Source organism: Adiantum capillus-veneris, chromosome 5 (genome assembly GCF_014529385.1).
Source record: "Adiantum capillus-veneris isolate H3 chromosome 5, ASM1452938v2, whole genome shotgun sequence".
NCBI classification, from domain to species: domain Eukaryota; kingdom Viridiplantae; phylum Streptophyta; class Polypodiopsida; order Polypodiales; family Pteridaceae; genus Adiantum; species Adiantum capillus-veneris.
Window position 1 is genome coordinate 51,600,607 of NC_140935.1, and position 23,186 is coordinate 51,623,792.

The 23,186-nt window shown below is 42.2% G+C and overlaps 1 protein-coding gene and 1 pseudogene across 1 annotated transcript; one reads left to right on the top strand and one right to left on the bottom strand.

Moving 5' to 3' along the window:
- Positions 1 to 3,134: 3,134 nt before the first annotated feature.
- Positions 3,135 to 4,992, top strand: LOC147457302 (uncharacterized; annotated as a pseudogene).
- A 9,265-nt stretch (positions 4,993 to 14,257) lies between these two features.
- Positions 14,258 to 18,594, bottom strand: LOC147457303 (uncharacterized). Its single transcript, XM_086512224.1, has one exon. It carries the CDS (start codon positions 16,882 to 16,884, stop codon positions 16,426 to 16,428), a length of 459 nt encoding a protein of 152 aa, XP_086368350.1. The 5' UTR covers positions 16,885 to 18,594; the 3' UTR covers positions 14,258 to 16,425.
- Between the last annotated feature and the right edge of the window lie 4,592 nt (positions 18,595 to 23,186).

Below are 23,186 nucleotides of genomic sequence, written 5' to 3' on the forward strand. Positions count from 1 at the left end.
CCTAAAGTGTGAAACCTGGATTATACAATTGAGTGTGAATTTTTGGCCGAGAGCACAGGTTTTGGGAGCAAAGAGGGCATCTGCAGGTTTTCGCTCGTTGAGTCGCTACCTGCGCTTGCTACAGTGCTACGCGAGGGTTCTCATACGCAGGAAACGGCCAGCTTGGGCTTGCTACAGTGCTGCGCGAGGGTTCGGATACGCAGGAAACAGGCAGTTGGGCTTGCTACAGTGCTGCGCGAGGGTTTGGATACACAGGAAACGGGCAGCTTGGGCTTTCTACAATACTGCGCGAGGGTTCGGATACGCAGGAAAATACACAGGAAACGGGCAGCTTGGGCTTGCTACAATGTTGCACGAGGGTTCGGATACGCAGGAAACGGGCAGCTTGAATACTCTCAAGAATCACAAGCTGGCGTACACTACCTTTGATTAAAAACCCAGTTATCTTCTAGCTGAAGCACAAGCTGAGAAAGATTTGACATTCTGAAGATGTACTAATTCTCGTTACAAGCACATTCTTCTTCTGGCTTGACAGCTACAAACGCCTAATTTATTGCGCATCACAAGGGCACCAACCCCTCATCAAACTAATACGCTTGCAATTTCTCGGTTGCAACATTCTAGCATAGGTCAGAATTCCAAATCTCTCACCCCCTCTTTGAAATTGTGTTTCGTGAGGATGTACAAGTTTAAATTGTATATTGTTTGCAACTGATGTCAATGGGGTGGATCTCTTGGCTTTTTTTTTGTCATGAATTAGCTCTTGCGAAAAGTAATGCATTTATGTTTTGAGATTGTTTTCCATAATGGTTTTTTTGAAACGATGTCGAGGCTTGGGACTAGCTAGGTATATGATGCATCACTTTGACCGCCTCGTGATGGCCTAGGAACGTATAATAGTACATTTTCTTTTCTTGGCATTCACCACTTGTATATGTTATCTTGGAAGGGAGACGAGTCTTTTTCTAGTAAAAGGGTTTATGACGTTTTTGTGATGCTAAACATGTCACAATGCGATGCTTGAAAGTAGTTCTGATTAATTTGCCAGTGCACGATTATACATGGATCAGTATGCTTCATTCTCTAGGTCATTCCCTCCGAGTTCTAGTGCATTGGATGACGAGCAATTGGATTAGTACATACTAGATTGTGTGATACGCATCCAATCATTATGTGACCGGCCAACACCGCACATCTTTGAAATTTCAAGATGAGCTTTTGAAAATTCTAGTTGATGGATAGAATATGAATGCACGGAAGAAAGAAAATACGACCTCGCAAGCAAGGTCTCTTGCATCACCCCTAGTTCGCAAGCCGAGCAATTGGGATGGGCAATTGGGGGGTAAGAGCATTCCATGCAACTTCTCTCAGCTATTGCAAATGTACAAAGGGATGGGCATGGTGACTCCTCAGGAGTGGAAGCTTTGTGTTGGCACTGAGGATATGTCCCATGATCCTCAAGTTTTTGCACCTAGCCCAGAGGATGCGTATGACGGTACAGTTATGAAGTGTGATTGTAGTATCGAAGACAATCCATCATCTTTGGTACGTGATTGCAAAGAGTGTTGCGAGGCCAACACTGTCAAAAGCCTAGGAAAGATATGATTTCTTTTCAATACATCTCTCTTTTGGATCAACTTCGGCTCTTGTGTGCTAGTGAGACATTTTGCTATGACTTTCTAGCCATGTGGAGGGAAAGAGGACAATGGTTGGATAAGAAGGCATGTGACTATCCTTCACATATCAACGAATTTTGGGACGGGGAAAATACGAGAGTCTATCAAGACTTTTAGAACCCAGAATGATATTGGGAAGCACCTGTGATATGTAATAATGATCTTTGCAAGCAAGCTTACAGGACGTTTCCTAAGGAGTCTAGGAGTCCAGAGCTCGTATGGAGTGAGCCAAATGAAGAGTATCAATTTACATGCACGAAATGTTGTAAAGAAGTTCATGCCAAGAGAAAGATGATACAGGTATAATGTCTATGATATATGGTGGATTCACACTCTATGCCTTTTTCTTGATGTAGTCAACTTACATTTTCTTTCTTTTTGTGTTGTGAAGGGGGATCCTCAGAATTTTGCTCTCATGCTACATTCGGATGGCTTCCAAGCCGCTTCTACAACAATGAAAGATAGTTCCGTAGTTGAAATAGTGGCCATGAATGGGGGCAAAAGATCAGTATTGGGATCTTTACCCGTATTTTTTTTGCCTCTCTCGCATAGAGACTTGGAGACAAAGCATAATGATATACTTGGTGCATTCTTACATCCCTTGCTTTTAGATCTTGAAAGATCTTATGTGGAGGGTTTTGATATGAATTATGCATATCCTTCCAATGATATCAGTGACAAAATACAAGGTGGGAGAGTCACATTAAGAAGCATGCTCATGTTATGCTCGGGAGATCACCCTGCTCAATGTAAACTTGGGCAAGTTAAAGATGGAGGCATGAGTTTTTGTAGGCGAGACAAGGCAAAGGCAACACTTGTGGGTGACCACTATGTGTATGATGCAAACAGTTACCAAGGTAGGTATCCTCCAAAGAGGAGGCATGTGGAGTAGCATTAAAAAGTCAAAGAGATGTATGACAAAGAAGAAGAAGGAAAACACCTTGAGAAAAGGAGGATTGTCCGGGGAGTCTAGACTGTGGAGACTCTATCACTTATATGGTTTTGATATTTATAGAGACTTGGTCTATGATTCCATGCACATCTTATCTCTTAACTTGTTTCAAAAATATGTAAGAAAATTGGTGTCAATGGCTTCTACATCCATGAAAGAAGATATTGATAAGGCTGTGAAACAGGTGGAGAGGTCAATTCCCAAGAATATTTTGAATAGTGGACGATGGCCACAACATCCTTCTCGACATTACAAGATATTCAAAGCAGAGGATTGTCAAAAATTCATCCAATGGTGTCTACCGCACATCCTTAATGTGGTCGATGGGATCTCCCAAGAGGATGTAGTTCTTGGAAAGATTCTCATTGATATTTCACATATTTTTTTTGGGTGTACGAGAGAGAAGGGATGGACCCAAGATGACATAAGAGTTTTTCGATCTCTTTTTCTTTCATGGCGCATCTTGTCGGAGGAGTGGGAGGGTCCAAATAGCTCGCCTTTGGAACATGTTGCAGGTATGAGTCATTTTCAAGCTATTGTGAAAATCACATCATTCTCAAATGTATGTGTCTTATTAGGTTTGTGGGTTTTATTAGGTAATGGTGAAATTGTTGATGACATACTGAGACATGGGTCTCACGATTGTTTTTGGTGCTTCTCTTTTGAGAGATGTGTTTCGGGCTACTTGAGTATACCCACCAATAACAAGTCGAATGAGATTTCTTACACCAAATTCTTTTGTCGTCGTTTGTTGACAAGGATTTGGAAACAAATCAATGTTGAGAAGGATGGGGCGCGATGCTTTGATAGAGACAAGTATTTTGTGCATTCCTTCTTGGTTTTTCCAGAGGGACATGGAGATCAAGATGCTCCTACAGATTGCATTGATTGGCATGAGAAATGTATTTTCTTAGCATCGTCAGAAGAGAAAGCCAAGGATGTATGGAATGCATGTTCTAGGCTCCTTCCAAGTGGTTGTAAATGCTTGGTAGATAACAAGGGTCTTATTGTTGGTGGAAAGGAGAAGAAGTTTTTTGTTCTCAGTGCACATGAGAGGGAGTCATTGCTAACAGTTTACAAGTGGAAGGACGCACCTTTGCTTACTTTGGAGAATTTAAATGCTATAGGTGTTTACTACTTCAAGGCTTTTTTGCGTGGATGTAAGTATGCACAAGGTGATTATGTGGTTTTTCTAGACAAGCTATCTCAGACATGCGAGCAGCCTGAAGTTTTTCATAGAGGACGTTTGAAGAAAATGTTTCTTCATGAACAAGAAGGAGAACTTCAGCTATTTATGGTTGTGGAATCTTTGATTCAAAGCATTTTCATCGTGGACGAGGTAACATGGATGCCTCTTGTACCCACAAGTGAGAGGACTAATTGTAAGGACATGGTGCGACCTCTTGCTTGGCAAAAGCATAAATTTTTCTGGTTAAGTTCTCCTATGAATGACATGGAGATAATGTATGAAGTTAGTGGGCATAACGTTCGAAGGAGATTGGTGCAAAGAGGGCAGCCAGGTGATGTTCCACCGTGGCTTGAGCCAGGTGACCATGTCATTGCGTTCTCACATGACTGTCGAATGAAGGATGCTTTTATTGTGGAAGTTGATGAGCATAAGAGAAAAGCCCTTCTTTTTTGGTTGGATGACGAAGAATCTGAATTTTTTTGGCTAGATTGGAAATTTATAGTTACTGTGCTTCCAAGCTCCACTGAGGTTATTCTTCGTCTTCAAATGTTTTCACCCTTTTCTACTTTTCTCCTTTCATGTCAATATTCTAGCTTTGTTCGTGTCTTCTTTTAGGATAGAGCGGATGAGGGTACTTCTTCGCATCATACTTCTCATGAGGTAGTTGGTCAATGAGTTTTTGTGAGCTTGAATTTGAGTTGTCCCACCTTTGTAAATGTGCGCGCTATGTATTCAATCTTCATTACGGAAAGAGATCACTAACGAAAGCCTTTGACAGTCAGCTAAATTGAAATGTGGATGCGGAGAGCTAGAATTGGGTGGGCTAGACCTCTAGTAATGCTCTCTTCTTTTCGTTATGTTTGTTTTCTTATTGGGTTTGAAATTCGTATTAATTTCTTCTAATCTCAATAAATATCACACTATGATTTCTATTGTTTGCAATCTAGATTGGCATCTGATTGTGTTTTTGGTTGTATGGCAGGACTTTGAGTAGCGACCACCTCAATGAGTACTCGGATGTGACCCATATAATGTTGTATGGCTGCGAACTCTACAAAGCTAGTATGTATATTTTTTTGGCTTGTCCCGTAGGGGATGACATGATAAAGGTTACACTTGAGGACATTCTTTGCACTCTTCAAAGCTTCTGCACCAAGCACTGCACTCGTCTATGATTTTCGTATGGCAAGCATTTGAGTGCATAACTTACACACTCTATAACTTTGCTCAGCCAGCATCTTTTAACATCGTTTTGAGCTACATTACATCATGTCTCGTCTTTTTGATTCACTGCTGGTTAACGTATCTTAGGCTTTTTTCAATCGAACCTGTATGCAGGTTTGATGAGCTGCAAACTGTTTCCTGCATGAAGTTGTTTCCTTAGTTTTGAAATACAAAAACTGATTACAGATTTTGTATGGCTCCCAACAGTGAGTTTAATACGCTCTTCTTTATGCTGGTTTTTTATTTTGAAATCAATATCAAAACTAATCACAGATTGTTTGACTAATGTGACATGGGACAGAAAGGTGATCAAATTGCAAGCATGGGAGGAGAAGTTCAATACCTTGCAGACAAGCACAAAGACGAGTTTTATTACCTCACTGAAACAGTGGAAAAACGATGTATGCTACCATTGTTTAGTGGCTAATGCGTGTCTTCCTTGTAGGGGTGCTTTATTGTCTGGTAGAGTTGTTTTGAGACGATCCATGCAGGGCTCTTGTTTTATCCTTATTTTGGCAGCTGTTGTGGTATGGTCGATGCAATGTTCTTTTGTTGTTTTTGACACTGTTTGCAAGGCAAATCTATGTGATCTGGACCAATCTTTCTCTATTACTTTGTTGATTATGTGTGTTTGTATGCGATCAAGAATGAAGGGGTCGTTCTAGTTTTCTCCCTCACAATTGCTAAGATTGTTAAGGATTTTACCCAATGACATTGGTATTTTAGATTGAGGATTTTGGGGCTATATGGTGTTACTCAGAAGGAGCTTGTTCTAGCTTTTCATGTCCTCCCAATAAACTGGTTGGCGTGAAGACCTTGCGTTTATCAGAGCACCTATCATAATTATGAGTACTCTAGATTGATGTCTCCAGTTGACGTAGGCATCCATTGAATATTGGTTGTAATGAGGAATTACTGTGAGCTGATTGTTGTTAGGAAATAAGACGTAGCTAAATAGATATTTGAGTAGATTACTTAATGGAGAGAGATAGATTTCACACACAAGAGATTATAGAGTAGAGAGAGAGAGAGAGAGAGTACACACGATATACGTGGTTCACCCAATGTGGGCTACGTCCACGGGAAAGTAGCCACTCAATGGCTTTAGCACTTCAAAAGAAGAAGTAGTTTACAAAGGGATTAAACCCTTAATAGAGCTCCTGCCTTGCTTCACTCTCACCACCTCACACTCACCTTGTTGCATCAACTTCACACTATGAAATGTCTGTAGAAATGGCCTCCTTTTATAGGCCAAAAGGGCTGCCCTCTCTTATGAGAGACAGCCATGTGTAGCCGCCCTTGTGCGAATAAGTCCAAATCGGACCCTCCAATCCGCCCATGTGTGGCCGCCCTTGAGAAGACAAGTCTGCTTTTGAATTGGGCCACCGACCACCGGCCATTGACTTCCAACCACCAGCCATCAGCCATTGACTACCGGCCACCGGCCAACCGGCCGGTGTTTTCCGACCACTTCTGGCCGCCGTCCGACCATAATAGTCTGGCCCCTGATTCTTGTCTGTGAAAATTTTGGTTTCCGGTGAGTGATTTTCCTTCACGCACGATGGCTTCTCCTCATAATGGGAGCCTTACAAATGTACGCTTTTATCACATAAAATTACAAGGGTAAATCAGGCTCCATACTTAACAATCTCCCACTTGGAGACTGATCTCCAAACCAAACCTGTGACTGCTTTCCATTCTGTCTTCTTATCCTTGAATGCCGATTGAAGATGAGCAAAATCTCAACTTCTCCTTGTTGACCACCTTTGTAAACATGTCTGTAGGATTTTCACTTGTATGCACCTTTCCTAGCTTTAGCTGTCCCTCTTCCAAAAGAGTGCGTATGAAGTGATATCTCACCTCAATGTGCTTTGTCCTTGAATGAAAGGTTGAGTCCTTTGCAAGATGGATAGCGCTTTGGCTATCACTGTACAAGACACAATTGTCTTGTTTGAATCCAAGCTCTTCTAAGAATCTGTGAAGCCACAAAATTTCTTTGCTTGTCTCCGTCATTGCTACATACTCTCCTTCCGTGGTAGAAAGTGAAACCACTTTCTGTAGCTTTGAAGCCCAGCTTACTGTTGTGCCTCCAACCGTGAACACATAGCCAGTAGTGCTCCTTCGAGTATCTTTGTCACCTGCCATATCTGCATCAGCATACCCTTCTAGAAAAATATCATTTCCTCCAAAATACAAAGCATTTGTTGTTGTCCCTTCTAGATACCTAAGTATCCACTTCACAGCTTGCCAATGCTCTTTACCTGGGTTGTCCATGAACCTACTCACAACTCCCACTACATGTGCAATGTCTGGCCTTGTCCAGACCATAGCATACATTAGAGAACCTACTACTGCAGCATATGGAACTTTAGACATATAGGCTATCTCCTCTTGAGTCTTTGGACACATATCCTTTGTTAGTTTAAAATGACCAACCAAAGGTGTAGAAACTGGTTTTTCATTTTGCATTGCAAACCTTTCTAGTACCTTCTTGATGTAATCTTCTTGAGATAGCTTTATTGTCTTCTTCGTCCTGTCCCTTGATATTTTCATACCAAGTATCCTCTTTGCAGCACCTAAATCTTTCATTGAAAAAGTTTTGGACAGCTCCTCTTTTAGGTCTTTGATGTCCTGCATGTTAGCACTTGCAATCAACATGTCATCAACATACAACATTAGGATGATGAATTTCCCGTCTCCCAAATTCTTCGTGTAGACGCAGTGATGCGAGTTGCATCTTGTGAATCCATGATCCAACATCCATCGATCAAACTTCAAGTACCATTGTCTTGATGCTTTCTTTAAACCATACAAGCTCTTCTTTAATCTGCAAACCATTTTCTCCTTACCTTTTACTTCATACCCCTTTGGTTGAAGCATGTAGATTTCCTCCTCTAAGTCACCATGAGGGAATGCCATATTTACATCCATTTGCTCGAGATTTAGATCATGAGCAGCCACAAGGCTTAAGACAAGCCTAATTGAGTTTATTTTTACAACAGGAGAAAATATTTCATTGAAGTCAATACCTTTCTTTGAGAAAAACCTTTTACCACAAGCCTAGACTTGTACCTTTTCTTCCCACCTTCTTCTTCCTTCAGCTTGTACACCTATTTGTTTTGAAGTGTCCGCTTACCTTTAGGCAACTCAACCAACTCCCATGTTTGGTTGCGATGTAGTGAGTCCATCTCCACTTGCATGCTCTTCATCCATTCTTCTTTGGATTCATGATGCATAGCTTCTTCGTATGATTCCCGCTCTCCAGAATCTGAGATCAAGAGATGGTTGAAAGAAGGAACAAACCTTTCTGGAGGTCTACTTGCTCTTGTAGATCTTCGGGGAATAGGTTGAGGCTCCTCATTTGGTTGACGTTGTTGCACATTGTCACCGTTTGCAGTCCTTGAGTCTTCACCGTCCTCAAGCTCCATGTACTCATCACCTGTTTCTTTTGTTTGTTTTCTTTCCAAGTAATCTTTGTACATATTTTGTTCGTTAAAAATTACATCCCTACTCCTTAAGATTTTACCATCTTCAGGATTCCATAGGCGATACCCAAAGTCTCCTTCTCCATAGCCAATGAAGAAACACTTTTTGGACTTTGCATCTAGCTTTGATCTTAGGCTTCTATCTATGTGCAGGAAAGCCTCACACCCAAACACTTTGAGAAATGCATAATTCACTGGTTTACCTATCCATGCCTCTTCTGGAACTCCCCCATCCAATGTCGTTGAGGGTGACCGATTGATTAAGTACACAGACGTACTTACAGCTTCCGCCCAAAGGTCAATCGGTAGGCCTGCATGTAGCCGCATGCTTCGTGCTCGCTCCATGATTTTCCTGTTCATCCTTTCCGAAATCCCATTTTGTTGAGGTGTCCTTGGGGTTGTCCTTTGCCTCCGAATGCCATTGCTAGCACAAAAGCTTTCAAAAGCTTGGCTGCAATATTCGCCTCCATTGTCGGATATGAGGCATTTAACCTTGGTACCTGTTTCATTCTCCACAAAGGCTTTCCACCTTTGAAATATGGAAAATACATCGGATTTATTCTTCATGACATAAACCCATGTTTTTCTAGTCGCATCGTCTATGAATGTTACATAGTACAATGAGCCACCAAGTGATGGTGTACTTGCAGGACCCCAAACATCAGAATGAACCAACTCAAGTTTTTTATTTTTTCTTTTATTTCCTGATTTTTGAAATTTTACCCTCTTTTGTTTACCATAAACACAATCTTCACAAAACTCTAAGTCCACTTCTTTCAAAACTGGTAGAAGCTTCTTTGTTTGAAGGATTTGCATTCCTTTGGCACTCATATGCCCAAGTCGGTAGTGCCACACCGCACTGCCAACTTCTGTAGTTGCTGCACAAGCTGAAGGTTGCATGCTAACAGTACACAAGTAAAGTGTACTGACTTTTTCTCCCTTGGCAACCACCAAAGATCCCTTTGAGATCTTCCACCGTTTGTGTACGAATGCAATGTTGTGACCTTCATCGTCCAATTGTACTGTAGAGATCAAATTTTTGCGAAGAGAAGGAACATGCCTAACATCTTTAAGCTTCCATTCATTTCCGTTAGCAGTTTTGACAGAAACTGTACCTTTGCCGACAATCTCACAAGCTTCATCATCTCCCAAGTATACATACCCAAAATTACCTTTGGTGTAGTCTTGGAAATGTTGCTTGTGTGGTGTCACATGGAATGAAGCCTCGGAATCTACTATCCAGGAATTAGACACATTGTCTAATGAGAGAATTAGAGCATCTTGCTCTACTTTACCTGCCACATTGGCTTCCGATGTTGGCTTGTTGTCTTGAGACTCTTGAGACACTGATCGAAGTTGACTTATGTTTGTGTTAAAGTCATTTAGGTGTTCTGCAACTGAACCATTCTTTGTCATCTTTAGATTGAACAAGCGCTTCATAAGAAATACCTTATTGGATGCCGATGGTTTCTCGTGAAAGTCATCAAGTGACTTCATCAAGTCCTCCGTGGTCTTCATCTCCGAAACATTGAAGGCCACCGTTGACGCTAAGCTTAACCGGATTGTTCTCAGTGCCTTTCGATCAAGGACAATCCATGCTTCATCTGCCATCGTTGCGGGCTTCTTTGCAAGACCGCCTAGTGGCAAATAGAGGTCCTTCTGGTAGAGATAGTCTTCAATCTGCATCTTCCAATGTTGGTAGTTTTTACCGTTGAACTTCTCAATCTTGAGCTTCCCTTCCTCCACCATAACTCCCACTCAATTCAAGGAATCCTTTCCTTGAGATAATTTAGCTACGAGCAAACCTTTCTCTGATACCAGTTGTTAGGAAATAAGACGTAGCTAAATAGATATTTGAGTAGATTACTTAATGGAGAGAGATAGATTTCACACACAAGAGATTATAGAGTATATAGAGAGAGAGAGTACACACGATATGCGTGGTCACCCAATGTGGGCTACATCCACAGGACAGCAGCCACTCAATGCCTTTAGCACTTCAAAAGAAGAAGTAGTTTACAAAGGGATTAAACCCTTAATAGAGCTCCCGCCTTGCTTCACTCTCACCACCTCACACTCAACTTGTTGCATCAACTTCACACTATGAAATGTCTGTAGAAATGGCCTCCTTTTATAGGCCAAAAGGGCTGTCCTCTCTTATGAGAGACAGCCATGTGTAGCCGCCCTTGTGCGAATAAGTCCAAATCGGACCCTCCAATCTGCCCATGTGTGGCCACCCTTGAGAAGACAAGTCCGCTTTTGAATTCGGCCACCGTCCACCCACTACAAGAGGCTCTTCATATTAGCGACGCTCACACAGCGACGCTCAAAAAAAAAATTCCCGGCGTCGCTATGAGCGTCGCTATAAGCGTCGCTATGAGAAAAAGAGAGAGAGAGAGCATGCATAAACAAAAAACGCACGCATTGAGAGAGGAAAAGAGAGAGAGAACATGCATAAACAAAAAACGCACACATTGAGAGAGGAAAAGAGAGAGAAAACATGCATACGATCCAAAAAAACGCACACACATTGAGAGAGAAAGAGAGAGAAACTAATTTAACGTCGTAGGAAACTAATTAAAATTAAAAGACCTAAAGATCTAGCCGACGAGGAGTTGAACTCAAGACCTATTATTCAAGAGAGAAATGGCATAATCAATCTATCATACTTGGCATGGGTGATAGAAAGGTTATACCATTTATCTCTTTTTATTGGCACACACATCCACACACGCGCACACACACAAGAAGAAGAGAGTTATAACGTCGTAGGAAACTATCTTAAAAGACGTTAAAGATTAGGTTATATGTAGACTTACATTAAATTAGATTTAGGTTTATTTTTAACTAGATTTACGTTTATTTAAGCTAGATTTAGATTTACGTTAAATTAGATTAGATTTAGGTCTCCATAGACTACGATGCCTGCATGAAGCGGGTGAAGAAAGCCCTCAATGGAATATAGGGTATTGCTGCCTTCACTCATGGTGGGCTCCGTCGATCCAAAAGTACTGGTGAAATGTCTTCAGAAGATAGGGAAGAAGGTGGATCTTCAGGGCGGCAAGAGTCACTACATCCCCGACACAATGACCATCTAGAAGGTTGTTGTGGGGATTCCGCCACCGATGCCTCCACACCGCTTCGTGTTTGATGAGGCTCTTTACCCTCCCCTTCTTTGCCCACCCCCACACCAGCCACAGCATCGCCATCTACGCCAGGTTTTGCACGGTTGACTGTTCCTAGAAGCTACACACCTCTACCTACTCCGCCAGGAGCCACCCCACTCGACACTCCTCGCTTCGGGGCCCAGACGTCGGTGGAGACACCTGACGTCCGTACCCCCATCGACACGCCGCTAGAGACCCCTGCCGGGACACCCAGGTTCACGCGTCACCGGCCAGAGGGCTTGCCTTACTCCGTCGACATCAGCGGCGGCATCATCATGGATGATGACGGCAAGAAGGTGATCTCGCGCATGCGTGGTCTTTGCTCTCAGCTGTTTAGACACTACATACTAAACAAATGGAGTGAAGTACCAAGTGATTTAAAAAACAGAGTCATCAGCATACTTCATGATGAGTTTCCCGTTCCAACACGGGATCAGCGCTTCAATGAAGACCTGATGAAGATTCGAATGCGCGAATACTGCAAACACAAGCGTTCCGAAGTGCAAAAAGCAATCAAGAATGGGTGGAACATGCCAGATTGGCTGGCCAAAGAAGATTGGAAGAATGCGAAGAAAGCAGCGCGCGAGAATCCCGACAAGTGGAAGCAACAAAAGGATGCAGCCAGAGCGCGAGTAGAGGCAGCGAGCTCGCACCACTTGGGGAGCGGTGGATGGGCATCATTTGAGGCTGATTTTGTAAGTCTTTTCACATTGCTCTTTATGCATGTTCGATAGTTTAGGGTTTATGAGTTTTTTAGTTCTAACATAATGAAATCTTTGTATGTTTTGACAGTGGTCGATGACAGGACGTGATCCCACACCGTACGAGCGCGAGTACGCAGGCAGGAAGGGCTTAAACGCCCTGATGGACATTCTCAGTTCTCGCGGCGGCATGGTTAGTATTAGGGTTTACTCTTTTTTTTTTTTTGTATTGTTTTATAAATGTCGTTATATGTTTATACTTACTGAAAGCTGTCTTATTGTCTGTTTTTGCAGAATCCGACAGATGCGCCGCTTGGACGCGATGAGACGTTTGACTAGACGACGTCAGTTTAGCCGTAGCTAGATAGCATTAGTTTAGGGTTTCTCATAGCTTATGTATCATGAGACGGATTTTATACGTCTTTTTGAACCATGTATATTATTACATTTGTCACCGCAGTTCCTTTTGCCAATCAATTCTTTATGCCTATGATGTTGTACAATTGTCATTATTACATTTGCCAATCAATTCATTTTGCCTATGATGTGTACAATTGTCAATTTTGCAAACAATGCGTCTTGTGGGTGACTATTTTGGGTCTATTATCTACCTTTGCACTTTTTTTAAAAAGTGAATCAAGTACAATATGGTTGATGGGTTGAATGCCCTGCCACCAAAAAAATATTCTCTCGGGCGTCGCTATAAGCGTCGCTATTTATGGCTCTGTAGCGTCGCTATGAGCGTCGCTATAGTCTTCTGTGTAAACGTCGCTATAGGCGTCGCTATATAGCGACGCTCGTAGCGACGGTTTTAGCGACGCCGGGGGTTATAAAAACCCAATGTATTTCCGTCGCTAATAGCGTCACAAGAGCACACAACCTCTTGTAGTGACCGGACATTGACTTCCGACCACCGGCCACCAGCCATTGACTTTCGACCACCGGCCATCGGCCATTGACTACCGGCCACCGGCCAACCGACCGGTTGTTTTCCAACCACTTTCCGGCCGCCGTCCGGCCATAATAGTCCGGCCCCTAATTCTTGTCCGTGAAAATTTTGGTTTCCGGTGAGTGATTTTCCTTCACGCACGATGGCTTCTCCTCATAATGGGGGCCTTACAAATGTGCGCTTTTACCACAGAAAATTACAAGGGTAAATCAAGCTCCATACTTAACAATTGTATTCTTCCTATTGAGGGGGTTGAATGAATGATTGATTTGCATTGAGTGGTACAATGCTCATATACTGACAATTGTGCAATTAACTGATTGTGAATGGTGTGTTTCAGCTTTTTCAAAGGTTTCAGCATTTTGACAAGGATTACCATCTTCTTTTTGTATTCTTTGGTGGAAGAAGTTTTATGTTCTCTATTTGGAGAGGGGAAAGATCCTCTTCCTTGCTTTTCCCTGGAGTATTGCACAACATGAGCTCCAAATCAGGTGCGTAAGGCCACCATGTGACTATCAAGAGATCGAAAAATGAGTAAGAGAAGCATACAAGCACTATAAGGCTGGTGGCCTTTATGAGTTTGCCAAGCTTCACCTTGAGGAACTGCATCATCAAATCTGTAGTGTGTTGTTTTGATCCATTGTAGTTGACACATGCATTAGATTATCTGCAATGGGATGATATCATGACAGGCTGACTTTATTGACATATCTGTTTGAATGGATCACGTTGGTATGCTAAAGATGGTGTGTTGACATACAAGAAGGCAATAATTTCATAACCCATAGGATATAAACAAGGTTGCCTTGATTTTGTGTAACAAAAGGAAGAGGCTTACTAAAGAGAAGAATGCACGCCAATTGGTTGAAAAGATGTGAGAGAGAGAGAGAGAGAGAGAGAGAGAGAGAGAGAGAGAGAGAGATGAATTGTTATATTAAACCTAGGGTACATTGCATTGGTGGGATGCTGGGAACAACACGGTCTCTAGGTGAACTAACAGGACGATACCTTGATCAAAAAGCCCATCCCAACCTCAATGTGAAGGCATTTGAATTGTACCTGTCATGATATCATCCCATTGCGGAGGAATGGCAACATCAATCTCAAATAGTTGGTTAGTCACCCCATGGCCAATGACATAGTGCTAAGCCACAAAACTACCATCTAGCATGAGTCTCGTGAAATGTCTGCATGGAAGAACTAGGTCCTCAATCCCAGGCAGCCCAATTCAAATATGTCCTCTCCCCTGGTTGAAGTGGGGGATCAACCAAGATAGTAGCTTCTTGTTGGATGTTACATTTGTGGGGCTAATTCCCTCATGGGAAAAAGATTCAACCCGGGAAAAACCTTGGGGACTCCCAATTTCCCACTTGAGAATGCGGGAATATTTATCCCATTTAGACTTTCCCAATTGCATATGTTTTCCCACATTGATCTAAATAATTCCCAGGAGGGAAAACCTATTTCCACTTGGGAATGTTTTATTCCCACAAAGATCCACTTGAGGGAATTTGGCATTTAGCTGGATAAACCATGGGAATGTGGTATCCCATATGGTGATTTCAAGTGGGAAAAGACTAAAAGTTTCTTGTGAATTATGCAGCTCACGTTGTGTACCGCCTTACTGAGGGTGCCATCCTCCTTCTGTCCCACCTCTATAGTAAGGGAGCTCTCCTCTTATCGATTCTCCTATTATATGTAATTGCGCCCTTTGCAATACTGGGCCCCCAAACCCACTTCCTTCTCACGTGGCTTTTAGAGCCCTCTCTCGGACTTCTTCTCCTGCTCACGTCCTGCCGGCTAGTAGTAGCCCACAGCCTCTCGTGTTAACCACCCCCGTTCCAAACAACACTTGCGGCTCCTCTTCTAGATAGTGGCACCCTTCTTCTAATTGGATGGCGGCCTACTGGTTTGCCGTCGTCCCTCTCTCCAAGCTCGACTGCTCTGCTTATGCCCTTCCTCCATAACAAGCTCTTTAGATCATCCCCAATGATGGCATGCAATTAGTCTGCAGTGATATTGCTACAATGGAAGGCTTTACACTTCTTCCTCTCCCCTTATTCATGTAGGGTATATATCCCAAGTTCTTTCCTTGAATACCCCCTCCTCGGATCTTCCTGGCTGTAGCCTTCTGCAATTGACACCCACACAAGCTGCACCTCCTCTCAGAGCTCATCTGTAGCACCGCCTTCCAGCACCTTTTTTCAGCTTCCTGTCTCTATGCTCGCTCTCTCTCTGGCATTCCCCAACCCCGCGGTCTCTCTCTCCACTTGCCTGCCCAGTGTGGTCTTCAGAGATGTCCCGTCAGCAAGCGGCCCATGCTCCCAACAGACGGCCCTTTACTTTTTAATCCAGATTCTATAATCACCTTAACAATTTTAGTCATGGGTGGGTTCTCACTGCCCTCCCTCTTTCTAGGTCTCGAGCTTCAAGGCCTTTCCCTCTTCACCACTCATGGCATCACAATAGCTTCAATTTGCAGGCGCACCATCATGGGTGGAGCTCGCCGATGTGACAGATCAGAACCAAAGATGTCCAAAATCATACGGTGCACTAGAAGGGACACCATTATAATTGGCTATCCTTGCTCTGCACACAGGAACAAACTTACATGAAGCCATCTCGTTTGATCACAAATACTCACAAGATGCTAGGATTGAACCATAGCCAAGAGCACACATTAAAAATTGCCACTACCTAGCATTGTGCAAGCAACCGTAGCACACTCAAAAGTAAAAAAAGCGAGCACACCGTATTTACATGAGCCGGCAAACTTCAAACCAAAAAACTCCTATCATAGTTGCCAACCCCCCTAGCCTGCTAGAGCATTCATCATGCTCAGCAACATCATCACTTTATTCACGCATATCAGCCACACCATATGTACAGTATATACAAAAGTATTATTCTTGATCATATATACCCACCTGGGTCAAATGGGTAAAGCATGCACCATCCGCGTGTATGAACTACTACCATCTTGTTGAGCATTGCATTCATACCGATTCTCATAGTTCCCCTACTAGCACACGCATCTATTAAATCCCTTGTGTCCATATCAACCATGATATGTTCTTCGGCTTTATTCCCATGCATAGAGTTCAAAATCTTCAGCAAGAGCGTCAACACTATGAGCTTTCTCTAGCACATACTGCGTTTTCTCGGCTTGTCTTTGAATTCTCAGGTTTCTCAACCTCTCTTGAGCCTTTTGGACATAGCCAGCCATAGATAAATTGTCTTCTATCACAGGCTCATCAAAGCCCCAACCATCATCATCATCATTAGCCACAAAAGTCACATAATCCTCACTTTGACTGCATGGCATGTTTTGATCACAATCAAAAGAATCACCTGTAGGCACTTTGGTTCCACCAGCAATGCCACAAACCTTATCGCTATCCATCTCAGCATCCCAAATGGGCCCACTTACCCACAACTCATCTGGGTACCGTGACAACGCATCAGATGGAGGGAAAAAAACATCATCCATAATGTTAGCATGCATGTTCTCTACATCACAACAAAAATCATTCCAAGGCATATGGCTTCAGCACATAGAGCTAGACAAGCCCTCATCTCGACAATTATCCACGCATGGATCCGAACAAGATATAACATTGCTCTCTTTGCCATACATGTACGCAAAGCTAACCTCTTTCATGCATATGATACTGCTCGCACATGACTCCTCATGAATGTTTACATCATCAAAAGACAAAACCTCATCATAAGCATGTGACTCAACCTCATCAGCACTACTAAAATCATCATAAGGAACAAAAGAGCTCTCATGTGTAGCCCACAAAGAAGCACAAGATTGATCTACATGCTTAAAGCATCTGTTCTGCTTCAAGAAGTCAACAATGCTCTTCACACCCAATAAATCTGTGCAAGCAACCTCAATGCCCAAGAGTCCTTGAAGAGTGCCAATGAATAAGAATTTCTCTTGCTTTGCATCTAAAACCACATCCTCAAGAAGCTCAAGTTGCTGCTTTAGAGCACAAAAACTCATGCAATGCATGTCTGACTGTGATAGGCAATTTAACTGCAACCCTTGCATGGCATCATTCATCCAAAACAAAGCATCACTGAGCTTAACCATGTTTGCACTTCGCTATCTGACTCACCAAAACTGAAGGTACTTGAGTCCAATGTCCTCAATGGGAAGGCACCAAACCATGACAGGAGAAAGCCAAGACACAAAACCTCTATAGCTAGCCCTCTCTGTCAGTTCGGAATAGCAAAGATGTATATAGACCCGAAAGCCCTGAGCTCTAAATAAAGACTGCTACCAAAGTCACCCTCATATTTCGATTGAACAATTAGATCAACGAAGTAAAAAGATTCAACAAGAGCTATACCGGTCTTCTATCACCCCTCAGTTGGGTGCTAGATGAGAAGAGAGAGAGAAAGAGAAAGACCCGACAGGCTGGCCGCCCTTCAAGCTCCAATCACTCCCCTATGCTCTCTCTTTGAATTGGGTACTTGCACGCCTTCTGATCAGCCTCGGTTGCTTTCTGGCGAGCCCCAACCCTCCTTCCTTGAAGCCACTTCCTTGTTATGCAGCTCACACTGTGTGCCGTCTTACTGAGGGTGCCATTTTCTTTCTGTCCCACCTGTATAAGGGAACTCTCCTCTTATCGACTCTCCTATTATATGTAATTGCACCCTTTAAAATACTGGGCCCCCCAAACCCACTTCCATCTCACCTGATTTTAGAGCCCTCTCTCGGCCTTCTTCTCCTGCTCACGTCGACCCTAGCTGCCGGCTCCCCCTCAGACAGTAATAGCGCACAGCCTCTCCTGTTAACCAGCCCCGTTCCAAACAACACTTGCGGATCCTCTTCTAGATAGTGGCACCCTTCTTCTAATTGGATGGCGACCTACTGGTTTGCCCGTCGTCCCTCTCTCCAAGCTCGACTGCTCTGCTTATGACCTTCCTCCATAAAAAGCTCTTTACATCATCCCCACTGATGGCATGCAATTAGTCTGCAGTGATATTGCTGCAATGTAAGGCTTTACACTTCTTCCTCTCCCCATATTCATGTAGGGTATATTATATCCCTGTTCTTTCCTTGAATACCCCCTCCTCGGATCTTCCTGGCCTTAGCCTTCTGCAATTGACACCCACAAAAGCTGCACCTCCTCTCAGAGCTCATCTGTAGCACCGCCTTCCAGCACCTTTTTTCAGCTAACTGTCTCTATGCTCGCTCTCTCTCTCTGGCATTCCCCAACCCCCGCGGTCTCTCTCTCCACGTGCCTGCCTAGTGTGGTCTTAAGAGATGTCCCGTCATCAAGCGGCCCATGCTGCCAATCATTGCAGACGGCCCTTTACTTTTTAATCAAGATTCCATAATCACCTTAAAAATTTTAGTCATGGGTGGGTTCTCACTGCCCTCCCCCTTTCGAGGCCTAGAGCTTCAAGGCCTTTCCCTCTTCACCACTCATGGCATCACAATAGCTTCAATTTGCAAGCGCACCATCATGGGTGGAGCTCGCCGATGTGACAGATCGGAACCAAAGATGTCCAAAATCATACGGTGCACCAGAAGGGACACCATTATAATTGGCTATCCTTGCAAGCTCTGCACATAGGAACAAACTTACATGAAGCCATCTCGTTTGATCACAAATACTCACAAGATGCTAGGATTGAACCATAGCCAAGAGCACACATTAAAAATTGGCACTATCCAGCATTGTGCAAGCAACCGTAGCACACTCAAAAGTAAAAAAAGCGAGCACACCGTATTTACATGAGCCGGAAAACTTCAAACCAAAAGACTCCTATCAACGTGAGCGGCAAAAAATTAGGTTTTATGTGTGCTAATCATAGGTAATTGGCCTTGACCTTAGGTTAATATAGATTCATTTCTCATTAGTCGTAGACTTTTAGTGATGGTCTTAAATACTCCATTCATTTTTAACATGACCTAGGGCTATGATTAGGCTTTAGTCCTTTAGTCCAATTGCCATTAGCAACTCATGTTGGAAGCAATAAAGTGCTAAAAAATGAAACAATGAAGCAAAAAAGTGTCAAGAAAAAGTAGCAAAAATGCTACTAGGCACGTGAAAAGAAACTTTATATGTTATGTTTGTCTATGTGAGGCCTAGCGCCTTATTCGCACTTGGCTGGCGAGGAGAATCACCTTGGCTCGCTTGGTCAAGGCCCTAAACCGATGCCCTGGGCTGATAGGGATTAGCCGTCATCTTGGTAGGCTAGTAGGCTTTTGGAACACCTTCTCGAGTGTTTAAGGAGCCGAGAGTCGCACCTAGACTTGCCTTGGGGTGGTAGCCTTGTGATGTGTTTTTACTTTTTTCAATGAAATGACAAAGACAAAACTTCCATGAGCTTCAAAAAAGATTTGACAATGTACTAATAGCTTAGGAGATTTTTTATAGCTGTAGACATGCTAGACTTGAATTATTTATTAATATTGGTCACATAGTTTTTAGGCTAGTAGGTTTATGAACTTGCATTAGCCTAGGGTCATAATTGATTGCTTGTGTTTCATGCATAAAACTAAAATTTCAAGTGGTTTAACCTTCACAAAAGTTTAAGTGTTTTTTTTATTTATGTTGTCTAGTTTTTTACTATGATTGACCCATCTTTTAGAAGCAAAAATTCACTTTGCATGATTGTTCATTGTGCTTCATGTTTTATTCATTCTTGGTGGCCTTTGATGCTCATTACTTGTTATTCTGTTTTGCAGCTCAACATTTCTTCCATGGACTTGCTTTATACCATGTCACCTTGTCTTTCTTCATCGGCACACAAGGACGTGCACCAAATTAGGAAGGGGGGAATGTTAGGAGCGGCTAACACAGGCTACACCGAATCTGCATCAAGCGGGAGATATCTATGGATGTCACAATATTTTCCACTCACTTTGTATAAGTCTTGTGCTCACTTGGAGTTCCAAAGTTGTAGATGGCAGTTTGAGGGCTCAAGCTTAAACCCATAGTAGAAGGGATTGTGGTGAAAGCCCTTAAAAGAAAGCCTTTATGCAAGGAGGCTTCATTCTTGAATATCCACTCTTGAGGATCCACTTTTGAGAGCTCCCTCTCTCTAGAGTGTTCACTCTTTGGCCTAGCCTTGAGCTTAATGTCTATGTTTGAGAGGCTAGTGCTAACCATTGTCATTAATTAGTGTAGGCTCTTCTTGATTAATCTAATTCTTAATTTCTCGTTAGTCACTTCTTCTCTACATTTCATCTTGTCATGAAGTAGTATTACACTTTCATTATTCTAGATTTGAGAGATGTATGTACTTCTTGCCAAACTAGAAACCCTGAGCACACTCATGACAAGCACACACTAATTACCACATGTCAATTAAGGCACTTCATCAATAGCTTACACACACGAGGTGAATGGTGCTAGAGCTTCATAAAACCTATCTACATACACAAGCAAATAATAGGGAACACACACAAATTAGAATATTAAGACCCAACTTAATCACCCTAATTTATGATGCTAAATATTGCAAATCAATTGCTCGTAGAGAGATAAGAGTGGTTACTAGCAAGAAATACATACATCTCTCAAACCTAGAAAAATGAAAGTGTAATACTACTTCATCACAAGATGAAATGTAGAGAAGAAGAGACTAATGAGAAAATAAGAATTAGATGAATGAAGAAGAGCTTACACTAATTACAATGGTTAACACTAGCCTCTCAAGCATAGACATTAAGCTCAAAGCTAGGCCAAAGAGTGAGCACTCTAGAGAGAGGGAGCTCTCAAAAGTGGATCCTCAAGAGCGGATACTCAAGAATGAAGCCTCCTTGCCTAAAGGCTTCCTTTTAAGGGCTTTCACCACAATCCCTTGGGTTTAAGCTTGAGCCCTCAAACTACCATCTACAACTTTCAAAGTCCAAGTGAGCCCAAGACTTATACAAAGTGAGTGGAAAATATTGTGACATCCATAGATATCTCCCGCTTGATGCATATTTGGTGTAGCCTATGTTAGCCACTGCTAGCAGTGCACTTGCTTCTTTTTTCATAAAGATTATTTTGCATGAGAAGCTGAAGCACTTTCTTAAGATGCTATGTGTGTTCCTTTGGATTCTTTGAATAGATGAGGATATCATCAAAGAATACCAAAACAAAATCATCAAAATGTTCTTCAAAGATTTCAGTCATGGCAATTGAAAGTAGATAGAGCATTTGTGACTCCAAAAGGCATGACCGTAAATTTATAGTGTCTAAAATGGGTATTAAATACAATTTTGGGAATATCCTCTTCTTTAATCTTAATATGATAATATCCAGATTTAAGATCTATGCTGGAAAAGATAGTAACTCCATGTAATATATCAAGAATCTCATCAATGCGTGGAATAGCATACTTATTCTTGACTATGACTTGATTAAGTCCTTTGTAGTCAATGCAAAGCCTTAATGTCCCATTCTTTTTGTGATTGAAGTGTACCAGTGTACTCCAGGGAGATACACTAGGACAATGAATCCTTGATCTAAGAGTTATGTAATTTGCCTTTATTTTGTGGCTTGAGGTAGCGACATTTTGTAAGGTCTCCTAGCAACAAGTTCAGCTCGAGGTGTAAGGTCAATGGCATGATCTACTTGTCGCTGAGGGTGTAATTCTGTGAGTTCTTCAAGAAAAACATCCTAGAATTCTCCTAGCCATTTAGGTGCTAGAGAGGTTGGTTCTTTATCTATAGGATTGAGCATTATGGCATAGACTATCTGCTTCTTGCGATAGGTTTTCATAAGCTTTGAGAAGTTTACTAGATGTAATTTGGGTTGCCCTCTTTCGCCTAACATTGAGACTTTATTGTTTGTGGCCGTTTAGAAAATAAAGTAAGGCATCTTTGCAATGAATATGTGCATCATTTTGCTTTAATTAGCCAACCCATACCCAATATGCCATCATAAATACCTAAAGATAGAAATCTGAAATGTGCTGAAGTATCTTTTGAACTTATGAAAAAATCAAGGGTTCTTGTCGTAGTCAAAGACTTGGTTTTCTTGCCAGTAGCTAATTCTACTGTAGGAGTAGAATCTGGGTATTCATGCAAGCTAAGATTCTTGACACATTTTGAGATAGAAAAGAATGTGTGCTTCCAGAATCAATAAATAAGGTAAATGGATTACCTTCATATTTTGTTGGGGTTTGAAGTGAGAACTGCTAATTTGCACCTTGATGCTCAATAGATGCATGAATATGGGCATGTGGCTGCTCCTCTTCTTGAATGATTTGAAGTTGATTAACCCGAGCAACTCCTCGTCTAACATTTTGATTATTGGGGCATTGAAGATTCGGTCTGAAATGTACAATATTTGCATTAAGAGGAGGATTATTGGGTCTTAAAGGTGGGTTTCTAGGTTGAAAATTTCTTTTAGGTTGACGTTGATTTGATAGGAAGAATTGGTTGGTTTATAGCAGGACAATACTGAGGACTTATTTGGAACCTTGGGTTAAGGGGTAAGAAATCTTTTGGAGGAATATATTAGGTTGGTTGTTGTACATTTTGAGGTGCGATACGAAAATCCTTGCATTGATGATTTGAGTCCATGCATATATAACATAAAAGTTCCCTCCTTGCTTTCTCTCTAAGGTTGGCACTGACTCACCTTTCCCTTTAACCTTCTTGATATCTCAAACAGGAGTACTATCAACTTTTCTTTTTGATGGTACATTAAGCTCTTTCTCAATTGGCTTTCCCGCTTCTAAAACATCTGTGGAAGTTGTAAGCCTAAGGGCATGTAGGCGTTCTTTGAATGGAGATTGTAAACCTGATACAAAATGTGGAACCTTCACTTCTTGAGTCATACCAGCAAGAGAATACTTTATGATTGTGACAAAATGCTGGTAGTA

What these genes read in the sequence shown, in the direction of transcription:
- LOC147457303 (XM_086512224.1), bottom strand. Translation starts at nt 16,884, where the DNA reads ATGCCTTGGAATGATTTTTGTTGTGATGTAGAGAACATGCATGCTAAC.